General features: G+C 41.6%; 1 protein-coding gene across 3 annotated transcripts in view; it reads left to right on the forward strand.

Annotated features, from left to right (window-relative positions):
- The first annotated feature begins 2,241 nt into the window (after positions 1-2,241).
- RAD51B (RAD51 paralog B) overlaps positions 2,242-12,618 on the forward strand; it is a 683,490-nt gene continuing 673,113 nt past the window's right edge. For all 3 annotated transcript variants that reach the window (XM_059182417.1, XM_059182416.1, XM_059182418.1), the window contains exons 1-3: positions 2,242-2,314; positions 5,724-5,855; positions 8,026-8,139. In XM_059182417.1, the coding sequence (XP_059038400.1) occupies positions 5,772-5,855; positions 8,026-8,139 (198 nt within the window). In that variant the 5' untranslated portion in view covers positions 2,242-2,314; positions 5,724-5,771. The remainder of the gene's footprint in view (positions 2,315-5,723; positions 5,856-8,025; positions 8,140-12,618) is intronic.

A 12,618-nucleotide genomic window follows, 5' to 3' on the forward strand; every position in this document is an offset into this window, starting at 1 on the left:
CATTCGGGAGGTTGCCCGATGGCGGGGTGGGGTGGGACGACTGAGAGCGGCTACTCCTATTGGTCAGTGTAGGGACGATGCAAATAAGGCGCCATATTTGTTTGGGTCACGTGCAGCCAGCTCTTCGGACTAGAGAAAGCCAGGACGACGAAAGAGCAAATCAGCTACCTAGCTAATGAGGACCGTTCATCTCAGTTTTTACCACTCCTCAGCTCAACACCTTCTGTTTTGCGTTCGCCGGAGCAGATGGCAGGAATATCAGTGTCCCTTGATTTTTTTTTCTTCTTTTACTTCCTAGCATTTGAAGTCAGCTTTTATTTTTAAAAAATTTTAAAAAAGATTATTTATTTGACAGAGAGAGAGAGGTCAGAAGTAGGCAAAGAGGCAGGTAAGAGGGACGCCTGGGTGGCTCAGTTGGTTAAGCAGCTGCCTTCGGCTCAGGTCATGATCCCAGGGTCCTGGGATCGAGTCCCACATCGGGCTCCTTGCCCTCCGCAGGGAGCCTGCTTCTCCCTCTGACTCTGCCTGCCATTCTGTCTGCCTGTGCTCGCTCTCGCTCACTCTCTCTCTGACAAATAAATAAATAAATAAATAAAATCTTTAAAAAAAAAAAAAAAGAGGCAGGTAAGAGAGAGAGAGGGGAAGCACGCTCCCTGCTGAGCAGAGAGCCTGATGTCGGGCTTCATCCCAGGACCCTGAGATCATGACCTGAGCCGAAGACACAGGCTTAACCCACTGAGTCACCCAGGCGCCCTGAAATCAGCTTTATTTATTTTTATTTTTTAAAAAAGATTTTATTTATTTATTTGACAGAGAGAAATCACAAGTAGATGGAGAGGCAGGCAGAGAGAGAGGGAAGCAGGCTCCCTGCTGAGCAGAGAGCCCGATTGGAGACTTGATCCCAGGACCCTGAGATCATGACCTGAGCCGGAGGCAGCGGCTTAACCCACTGAGCCACCCAGGCGCCCTGAAATAGGCTTTTAATAAGCGCTAACCTGTGACAGTGTTTTGCCAGGCCTTTGGAATACCGAGAGCAGGGAAACCTGGATCCTTCTCTATTGTTATTCTATCCAACTGGGCTCTGTTACAATCCCAGAATCTTACATCCTGAATACCCATTTTCTGCCTAATTCCATTAATTTATTTGCTCATTTGCCTGACAACCGTTAATTGAACGGGGTATGAGTCCCTATTTTACAGGCTAAGTTGTGGACCCTGTCCTCAAAGAGTTCAGAGTCCAGTGAGTAGTGCATGCCAGTAATTAGGATACAATAGTTTAAATTATAAGACAAAGTGTGCATTGAGAGATGAGACCAAAGAAAGAGCAAAAGATTTTTTGCAAATATAATACTGCACTCTGAAACTGAGTATTAAAGCAACAGTTTACTAAGCTTCTTTATCACAGCTGCTTTTACACAGAAACTTGTCTGGTTTCATATGGTCTTCTTAAACTACAAACTCATGTTTCTCCATTAAGTGTTTTCAGTTTAAGCAATTTCACACAGAATTTCCCAAACTATTTCACCACCAAAGTGTGGTGAAAATAGCAAAGCAGGTGCACCTGGGTGGCTACCCCAGTTAAGCTTCTGCTTTCTGCTCAGGTCATGATCCAGAGTCCTGGGATGGAGCCCCAGTAAGGCTCAGTGGGGAGTCTGCTTCTCCCTCTCCCTCTGCCCCTCTTCTGGCTTATATGCACGTTCTCTCTCAAATAAATAAAATCTTTTTTAAGAAAAAGATTTTATTTATTTGACAGAGATCACAAGTAGGCAGAGAGGCAGGCAGAGAGAAAGGGGGAACCAGGCTCCAGAGCCGGATGTGGGGCTCAACCCCAGGACCCTGGGATCATGACGTGAGCTGAAGGCAGAGGCTTTAACCCACTGAGCCACCCAGGTACCCCTCAAATAAATAAAATCTTAAAAAGAAAAGAAAGGAAAAAAGCAAATCCAAACAAACCCAAGCTCTTTTTCAAAACCTCTTCTAGGATAGATGGGTTCTTTTTCCTTGAAAACTAACATGTCTCTCTGGTCCATTACACATTTTATAAATGTAGTGACAAAACAAAGAAAATAGACAATTCCAAGCAAGGTTGATAACCACTGTAACGAGAAACTGACTGGAACTCATTAACTGATTGTCGTGAGAACTACAATTCCCAGAAAGCAGGGGAGCCAACCTGGGGCTCTCTTCCTACCTCTGATTGGATATTTCGCCAGAGCGATGACCCAGTCAGCATTTGCGTTGTTGCTTTGCGGCGCTTTCCGCGGGGAACTGTGAGGGGTGGGGGAAACTTTGAAAGTTGGATGCTACAGACCCGGTACTGGAAAGTTTCATGCGGGGGGGGGGGGGGGCGTTTGTGGGGAAATGGGGTGCGCTCAATATTTTCTTCTCCTTCTCTGGGCCCCTCTCTGTGTTGCTGATTTCGGGGTAGGGGGTGAATCTCTCTTTGGTCCAGTACACTCCCCCTAAGCCTATAGGTATCTTAACAGGAACCCCGCCGCTGATCTGGGGGCTTCTGGCTTTCTTTTGTGGGAGATGCTGGGAAACTGCTCCTTGTTGGCAAAAGTTATTTTTAGGGAATTCGGGTGACATTTTCGCCTCTTTATGCTGTTTGGGGTCTCGGCAGGGGAGTCCATCATTAAGCGAAGTTTAGGGTCTGCTCGCCTTCTGGTGGTGTTGAAGAAGACGTAGTTAAAAGCGAGGAGTTCGATCTCTGGTTTGGAATGCGGACTCAACCATTTGCCCGCCGATAGACTATACACAAATTTTTCAACTCAATACCTCAGTATCCTTAGTCTGAAAAGTGAGGGAAAACATCAGACCGAAGCTCTTGGAACAGTACTTGGCACGTAATAAGGGCTCAATAAATATGAGCTATTATCGTTACGTAACAGTTTTCATTGACCATCTTACGTGAGGATTTTTACTTTTTTGGGAGGGAGGGTTTCAGCCTTCAGGATGGAATTGCTTCCCTCACTCCTGTTCACAGGTGCAGGCAACGCACGTACACAGCAGGAATTTAAGTCTCTGGTGGAAGAAACAAGCACGCAAGCTGTAATAATACGTTAATAGGATTATCCAACAAATATGTACAAAATATGAGACATTGGAGAGGAAGAGAGTGAGTTGGGGGCAGGCTTTGTGGAGGAAAGACAAGGAGTCAGGGCTAACTGACTTTTGTGCAACGTACCAATCTCTCGTGGCTGGAAAGCCGATAAGTGAGGCGACAAATGATGTTTTGCTGCCTGGATTGATAGCTCTGTGTGTCAGGCACCAAATCCCTTAACCTTCCACTACATTCTTATGAGGTAGATATTTGAATTACCTTTGTTTTACAGATGAGGAAGCACAGACACCAGGAGATGAAGTAGCTGCCAGGAAAGCGGGGATCTGGGCCTTGCAATCAGATACATGAATGAGAGGGAAGTGAGAGACCAGTTGATGAAGGGTCTTTATGCGATCTTAAGAAGTGTGGAATTTATCCCGGGGTCTAATGGTCTCAAGGGTGGTTTTTTTTTTTTTTTTTTAATATTTTATTTATTTATTTGACAGACAGAGATCACAAGTAGGCTGAGAGGCAGGCAGAGAGAGAGAGGAGAAAGCAGGTTTCCTGCTGAGCAGAGAGCGGGGTGTGGGACTTGATCCCAGAACCCTGGGATCATGACCTGAGCTGAAGGCAGAGGCTTCAACCCACTGAGCCACCCAGTCGCCCCTCATGGGTAGTTTTAAAGGTGGACAGTGACAGGGTTGGAGCAAATTTTCAGGTAGCTACCTCTGGCAGGAGGGTGGTACTGACCTGACCCTTGCAGACCAGTTTGGTGCTTCTGTCAGCTTCCATAGCACATTTAAAAATCAATGACAATACTTACTGCACGACTATAATTATTTGTGTATACATCTCTTCATCTTTTACCGCGTGTTCCCAAAGGGTAGGGAATATGCTTAGATGATTCTTGTACCCCAGGACTCACAGAGTGTGTGATTAAGAAGTATCTGTAGAAGGAGCAAATGAATGGATTTTTTTTTTTTTTTTTGATAGTCAAGGACTAACCGGAGGCCATATGGATATGATGATGGGAGTGGCCCTTATGAAACTGAGATAGCAGAGTTGGTTATTGTAAAAGGCCAGGAAGTTTGGGTTCTCCTTTTTGATTGAATTTATCGGTTTAAATGGTGTTATTGCCCAGAACTATCTGATCTGTAAAGACACTAGGAAATGATACAGCAGATATCACTTGATAAACTATTTGGGAAACAACTCAATACTGACAAACTCCCACTGGAGAATGAGAGGAATGTATTTTGTGTTTGGGAGGTGTGTGTGTGTGTGTGTGAGAGAGAGAGAGAGAGAGAGAGAGAAAGGAAGAAGAGGGAGAGAAAGGGAGGGAGAGAGTTCATTTGATTCAGAGGATTTAGATGTTTTGTAGAAATTTGGGCCATGATACTGGAAATAAACTGGTATCTACATTATCAGTACTATGTGATTTTGTTCCAGACTGTTACTCCTTTTCTGATAACTATATTGCTTTATTGCCTGGCATGATGAAGAGTTTCTCTTTCTTCTCTACTCAAAGGACATCTTGCCATCTCAGTGAGATAACACAGCCTCTCCTTTGTATGCATTATGAAAGCAATCACAGTGATTGTGTTCTAGTTCTCTGAAGGCAAATATTTCATGAGTCTCTTTTAGCCCCAGTGAGATTCAACAACAAGAGTGAAATTTAATTGCCTGTGAGAATGTGAGCAGCTCATACAATAAAGACAATTTCAGTTTGTAAATAAGACCTAAAATAATAAAACCTCATTTGAATCAGAGGTTCGCTCTGCCTCGTAGAAAAAGAAGTTAAATATGATTATGGGCTTGTAGTAGGGTGAAATGGTTAAGATGGGTTAGAGTCATCTTAGAGTCAGACTTCCTGAGTTGAAATTTTGGACCCACCATTAACTTTTTCTGATGACAATGGAATAGCTAACATTTCTAATCTTTGATGTTCTTGTATGTAAAAACTGGATAATTAATCAGACTTTCTTTTTTTTTTTTTTTTTTTTTTTTTTTTTTTTTTAAATTTTATTTATTTATTTATTTGACAGAGAGAGATCACAAGCAGGCAGAGAGGCAGACAGAGAGAGAGAAGGAAGCAGGCTCCCCGCTGAGCAGAGAGCCCGATGCGGGGCTCGATCCCAGGACCCTGGGATCATGACCTGAGCCGAAGGCAGAGGCTTAACCCACTGAGCCACCCAGGCGCCCCTTAATCAGACTTTCTTATAGGGCTGTTGAGAAGATTAAACGTGATAGTTTATGTAAAGCTCTGGAACAGTATCTGGTACCTAGTAGGTGTACAGTAAATTTATTGTTGTTACAGTGCAGTGAAAGTAAAGGCTTTCTAAGGAGTGCTTGGAAATACGCCTTGAGGATTAATTACGTATCCAAATAAAATTTATAAATGCACTGAAAATCTTAAGATGCTATACAAATGAGAAGTGGTGTCCTTATATTAATGTAAGAAATACCAAAGAATTGTGTGAGATGCACATTTTTATGTTGTTGTGTTTCTCTGTGTGGATGTTTGGTAGACCTTTAGAAAGATTCTGTAGCCGTTCTTTATTTTATCAGTAATATTTTAAGTACTATACATTTCATTTTGCATCTGGAAAAGCTTGAAGAGTTTTTTATTTTGTAGTGTGTTTTGGATGGACTATTTAATATTGATTATGCCCTTTTCCAGTTCTTTTCAGGGTCCTTTTCCTGCTGCATCTGCATCAGGTCCTTAGGCATGGGTGGCAAGAAACTCAGACGAGTGGGATTACCACAAGAGCTGTGTGACCGTCTGAATAGATATCAGATTGTTACCTGTCAGGTAAAATTTATGTACTTTTTCTCTTGGAGAAACTTTAAGTACAAATTAATTATAGATATATGTTAATAACTCCAAAATAAGCCTGAAATATGAAAATCTAACTTTAAAAAAAAAAAAAAAGATAAATGACAGTGCTTCTCCAGAGGCTAATTTTAAAATAACAGGCTATGGGATGCCTGGGTGGCTCAGATGTTGGGCGTCTGCCTTCGACTCAGGTCATGATCCCAGGGTCCTGGGATTGAGGCCCACATTGGGCTCCCTGCTCCGCGGGGAGCCTACTTCTCCCTCTCATACTCCCTTTGCTTGTGTTCCCTCTCATGGTTAAATTATAATATGCTCCTAATTTTAGAATGTTCCTGTCTCTGTAATACTAACTTGTATAATCATCACTCTACATCATGCTGTGTCTCTCTCTGTCAAATAAATAAATAAAATCTTAAAAAAATAATAATATAAAGTAAAAGGCCACTAACATTGTATTTTTTTTTTTTTTAAGATTTTATTTATTTATTTGACAGGCAGAGACCACAAGCAGGCAGAGAGGCAGGCAGAGAGAGAGGAGGAAGCAGGCTCCCTGCTGAGCAGAGAGCCCGATGCGGGGCTCCATCCCAGGACCCCGAGATCATGACCCGAGCCGAAGGCAGCGGCTTAACCCACTGAGCCACCCAGGCGCCCCACATTGTATTTTCAAATGTGATTTCATTTATCCAGATTCCACTATGTATTCATTTTGGGTCAGGGGAGAATGCTTATAGCATACTGTTAAGTATACTCATGCCATTTATTTGGGATCCTAGAGAAGTTTCATCCACTTGAGAGAAACTTTGCAGTGACGTAATAAATAGGACTTAGATGAGGAGATGGTATTAAAAATGGATAATATCTCTTGCAAGCAAGAGGATAATTTTCCTATCACTGAATGAGAGAAATGGATAGAGCAGATGTTGCATTTTTTTAATAAAGATTTTATTTATTATTTAATAGAGAGAGAGAGAGATCACAAGTAGGCAGAAAGAGAAAGAGGGGGAAGCAGGCTCCCCGCTGAGCAGAGAGCCCGATGCAGGGCTTGATCCCAGGACCCCGAGATCGTGACTGGAGCTGAAGGCAGAGACTTAACCCACTGAGCCACTCAGGCACCCCAGATGTTGCATTTTTAAGTACAATAGTGAAGCAGATCCCTCTTGGGTTAAATAAGGTTTTATGTTAAGATTTAATTCTTTTTTTTTTTTTTTAAAGATTTTATTTATTTATTTGACAGAGCGAGATCACAGTAGGCAGAGAGGCAGGCAGAGAGAGAGAGAGAGGGAAGCAGGCTCCCTGCCGAGCAGAGAGCCTGATACGGGACTCGATCCCAGGATCCTGAGATCATGACCTGAGCCACCCAGGCGCCCTAAGATTTAATTCTTAATAAGACAGATTTTCAGGGGCGCCTGGGTGGCTCAGTGGGTTAAGCCGCTGCCTTCGGCTTGGGTCATGATCTCGGGGTCCTGGGATCGAGCCCCGCATCGGGCTCTCTGCTCGGCGGGGAGCCTGCTTCCCTCTCTCTCTCTCTCTCTCTGCCTGCCTCTCCATCTACTTGTGATTTCTCTCTGTAAAATAAATAAATAAAATCTTAAAAAAAAAAAAAAGACAGATTTTCAGAGTATGCTACAATTAAAAAAAAATTGCTTTGTGTGTTAATGGTGTTTTTGGTTCCTCTTATATATTTAATTATCCTCATGTTCATACTTGAAAACACTCTTAAAAGTATGAGACTTAATATTTCATTCCATAGTCCGTTATATCGTCTCAATGATTAAATACTTCCTCTGAAGGATCTCATAGCTTAGTAAGAAATCTGTTTCAACCTGCACTTTCTGGTGTCTGTGCCCAAACTCCAGCACAGGGCAGTGTTCTTATATACCTGGGTTGGAGGCTGCTGCTATGTGATGTCACCTGATGTGTCCTCTGATATATGCTAGCTAAATTGGAGGGTTAGAAGGTAAGTTTATGGCATCATATCTTTCAGTTAAGGTATATAGGGGGCAATACTATAAGAAACATATAAATCTGTGATCTACAACAAATTATGCTTTATCTATACGTAGATAGTGTCCATTAAAAGTTTCTTTTTAATTCCAGTATCTTTGTTGCACATACATGTTTTAATAGTCATTTTATGTCTCTTTAGGACTTTTTATGTCTTTCCCCACTGGAGCTTATGAAGATGACCGGCCTTAGTTATAGAGGTGTCCATGAACTTCTATGTATGGTCAGCAGGGCCTGTGCCCCACAGATGCAAACGGTATATATATATATATATATATATATATATATATGTATGTATGTATTTTTTTATGATTTGGTTATGATTTTTGAGACGATTCTTAATCTCATTGGAAATCTTTTTTGGGGACTGCCTGGGGGACACAGTTGGTTAAGCAACCAGCTCTTGGTTTTGGCTCAGGTCATGAGCTCAGGGTCATGAGACTGAGCCACTGTGTTGGGCTCCACTCTCAGTGTGGAGTCTGCTTGAGCCTCTCACTCCATCTGCCTCTCTCAAATAAATAAATCTTAAAAAAAAAATACAATTCTATTTGGGATCAGGCAAATGTAAAAATAGAGATGAACACCTCAAAAATATTAACTCACACCATTAAGTTAGTCCTTTAATGAGAATATGTAAAAAATTTATGTAGTATATAAACTCATGGGAGACAGTTCCTAATTATGGGAACGAGGAAGCAACAGGAAGTTTTTTTCCCCCCTGTAGCTAATAGTGATATTTCAAAAGGACATCTGTGTCTTTTGTTTGGGTAGAATTTGTGGACCTCATGTTAAACTATAATATGCTCCTAATTTTAGAATGTTCCTATCTCTGTAAATACTAACTTTTATAATCATCACTCTACATCATAAAGTACACATATGGGGTTTCTACTTGCTTATTGATTAGATAATACTTAAAAACTTTGCTCACTCTTTTTTTTTTTTTTTTTAAAGATTTTATTTATTTGAGAGAGAGAGAGAGAGAAGAGACAGAGAGAGAGGGAGAACAAGCATGAGCTGGGGAGAAGGACAGAGGGAGAGGCAGAAGCAGACTCATTGTGGAATACAGAGCCTGAGTGGGGCTCGATCCCAGGACTCTGAGATCATGACCTGAGTTGAAGGCAGCTGCTTAACCAACTGAGCCACCTAGACACCCAAAAACTTCGCTCACCCTTGAGAAGAGTTAAAGTCTTTTATAACAAATCCTTGTCAAGTGGTACAATTATTTTATACTTTCTGTCTCATAACTTCAGTTTTTCAACATGTAGATTTAGTGCATGGTAGAAAAGATCTTGTTTTCCCAGAATAAGAGTGCCTGGAAGTCTGCTTAGTGCTTTATAAATGTATTTATTTAGGTGAATTATAGATTCCTTACCTTGCATCTTATATTGAAATTTGTTGACCACTGAGCAAAAAAGTGGAGTTCAATTCTATGAAGTACGAAGGAAGGGATGTTAGTGTCATTTGAAATTCGTGAAATTAATGAATAGATGAAGTATTTTCTTTTGTTCGGATTTATCTTGTGATCTAAGAAAATACCTCATAGGCAGAGTAGTCAGAAGAATTAGAATTGGAGACAGGTATTGGCACTTTCTTAGCTTTGTCATTGACCTCCAAGCCTTGAACAGCTCACTTTGTTTTATGGGAGAAGGAGGAGAGCTAAAATAGTAAGTGATGATGCTATGACTAGGTTCAATTAACTTGTTACTATTTTGAAGCTCGTAAAGCACCAAGAAAGTGTTTCAGTTTGGCATGTGTCATTCTGTTTGGTCAACATATATGGCGTATTTCTAGTTAGAGAATTAAAGAGAGCATGGGCAGGAAATTCACCTTTCGTCTCCACTTCTGCTACCATTTCAGCCAAGGTATCAGTACCATTCCAGATGCCTTCTCTAGAAACCGTCTTTCTCCTTTGTTGTATGTTCACTTCTGTAGCAGTCTCTAGATTTGAGTCTTGCTGTAAACATTGGCTTAGCTTCAGTACATTTTTCTAGGGAATATATTTTTGTTCATTGATATATTCCTTTAACTGATATTTATTGAGGGCCAGCCATGTAGCAGGTACTCTTGTTAGGTCCTGGGGATCTTGTAGTGAACGTGGTAACATTCTGCCCTCATGCAGCATACAGTGGGAGAAGTCAGACATTACACATATAAGTACATAAACAGTTATTTGTAGTAATGATAAGTCCTACCAAGGAAAAGTATGAAAAACTCTGAAACTTATTAACAGGGTTCGTTACTTAGTTCCAGGGTTAGGAAGGGCTCTCACTAGGAAGTGACACTTTAGCTAAAACCTGAAGGATGATGGATAGGGGAGAGATAGGCAAAGTCAGGAAGAAGGTGAGCATGGAGGAGTCTGTAGGCCGGGGGACCAGGATGTGTAAAGGCCCTGTGAGAGAGGGAGGATGGCACTTCCCGGCAGTAACATCAGGCTGATGTGATGAACAAAGCGGCGAGGAGCAGATTGACCTCAGAGATGAAGTCAGAGAAGCAAGCAGCAGTCAGATCATGGGGCCTGCAGACATGTAAAGGATTTTGAACTTTATTCTGAGAGCAATAAAAAGTCCTAAAAGGGTATGATCTGTGTTTTTAAAAGCTCAGTCTTACACAGAGACTTTATAAAAAAACAAGATTCCTGCACATCTCAGGCTGACTGTGCTGTCCTGATTGTTGCTGCTACTGTTGGTAAATTTTTTTTAGAAGATTTTGTTTATTTATTTGAGAGAGAGAGAATGAGAGAGAGTGAGCGTGAGAGGGGGAAGGTTAGAGAGGGAGAAGCAGATCCCCCGCTGAGCAGGGAGCCCGATGCAGTACTCAATCCCAGGACTCCAGAATCATGACCTGAGTTGAAGACAGTTGATCAACCAACTGAGCCACCCAGGCGCCTGGTTGTTGGTGAATTTGAAGCAGGTGTTTCCAAGAGTGGGCAGATCCATGAACAAGCCCTTCTAGCTTACACACTGGGTGTAAAACAGCTAATTGTTGGTTAACAAAATGGATTCCACTAAGCCACGCTACAGCCAGAAGAGATATGAGGAAATCGTTGGGGAAGTCAGCACCTACATTAAGAAAATTGACTACAACCCCGACATAGTAGCATTTGTGGCTATTTCTTGTTGGAATGGTAACAATATGCTGGAGCCAAGTGCCGACATGCCTCGGTTCAAAGGATGGAAGTTCACCCTAAAGATGGGAATGCCATGCAGAAAAATGAAATTGGACCATTTCCTTACACCACACACGAAAATAGACTCAAAATGGATGAAGAACCTCAATGTGAGAAAAGAATCCATCAAAATCCTTGAGGAGGGCGCCTGGGTGGCTCAGTGGGTTAAGCCGCTGCCTTCGGCTCAGGTCATGATCTCAGGGTCCTGGGATCGAGTCCCGCATCGGGCTCTCTGCTCAGCAGGGAGCCTGCTTCCTCCTCTCTCTCTCTACCTGCCTCTCTGCCTACTTGTAATCTCTCTCTGTCAAATAAATAAATAAAATCTTAAAAAAAAAAAAATCCTTGAGGAGAACACAGGCATCAACCTCTACGACCTCAGCCGCAGCAACGTCTTCCTAGGAACATCGCCAAAGGCAAGGGAAGCAAGGGCAAAAATGAACTATTGGGATTTCATCAAGATCAAAAGCTTTTGCACAGCAAAGGAAACAGTTAACAAAACCAAAAGATAACTGACAGAATAGGAGAAGATATTTGCAAATGACATATCAGATAAAGGGCTAGTGTCCAAAATCTATAAAGAACTTAGCAAACTCAACATCCAAAGAACAAGTAATCCAATCAAGAAATGGGCAGAAGACATGAACAGACATTTCTGCAAAGAAGACATCCAGATGGCCAACAGACACATGAAAAAGTGCCCCACATCACTCGGCATCAGGGAAATACAAATCAAAACCACAATGAGATAACCACCTCATACCAGTCAAAATGGCTAAAATTAACAAGTCAGGAAATGACAGATGCTGGCAAGGATGCAGAGAAAGGGGAACCTTCCTACACTGTTGGTGGGAATGCACTGTTGGTGCAATCACTCTGGAAAACAGCATGGAAGTTCCTCAAAAAGTTGAAAATAGAACTACCCTATGATCCAGCAATTGCATTACTGGGTATTTACCCTAAAGATACAAACACAGTGATCCGAAGGGGCATGTGCACCCGAATGTTTATAGCAGCAATGTCTGCAATAGCCAAACTATGGAAAGAACCTAGATGTCCATCAACAGATGAATGGAAAAGAAGATGTGGTGTGTGAATATATATATATATATATATATATATATACATATGTATATATATATATGAATATATATAGTATTCATATATATATATATATATGAATATATATATATATATATATATATATATATGAATACTATGCAGCCATCAAAAGAAATGAAATCTTGCCATTTGCAACGACGTGGATAGAACTAGAGGGTATCATGCTTAGTGAAATAAGTCAATCGGAGAAAGACAACTGTCATATGATCTCCCTGATATGAGGAATTTGAGATGCAACGTGGAGGGTTGGGGGGTAGGAGAAGAATAAATGAAACAAGATGGGACCAGGAGGAAGACAAACCATAAGTGACTCTTAATCTCACAAAACAAACTGAGGGTCACTGGGGGGAGGGGGGCTTGGGAGAAGGGGATGGGGTTATGGACATTGGGGAGGGTATGTGCTATGGTGAGTGCTGTGAAGTGTGTAAACCTGGCAATTCATAGACT

This window comes from Mustela lutreola, chromosome 7, assembly GCF_030435805.1.
Source record: "Mustela lutreola isolate mMusLut2 chromosome 7, mMusLut2.pri, whole genome shotgun sequence".
In the NCBI taxonomy this organism is placed as follows: domain Eukaryota; kingdom Metazoa; phylum Chordata; class Mammalia; order Carnivora; family Mustelidae; genus Mustela; species Mustela lutreola.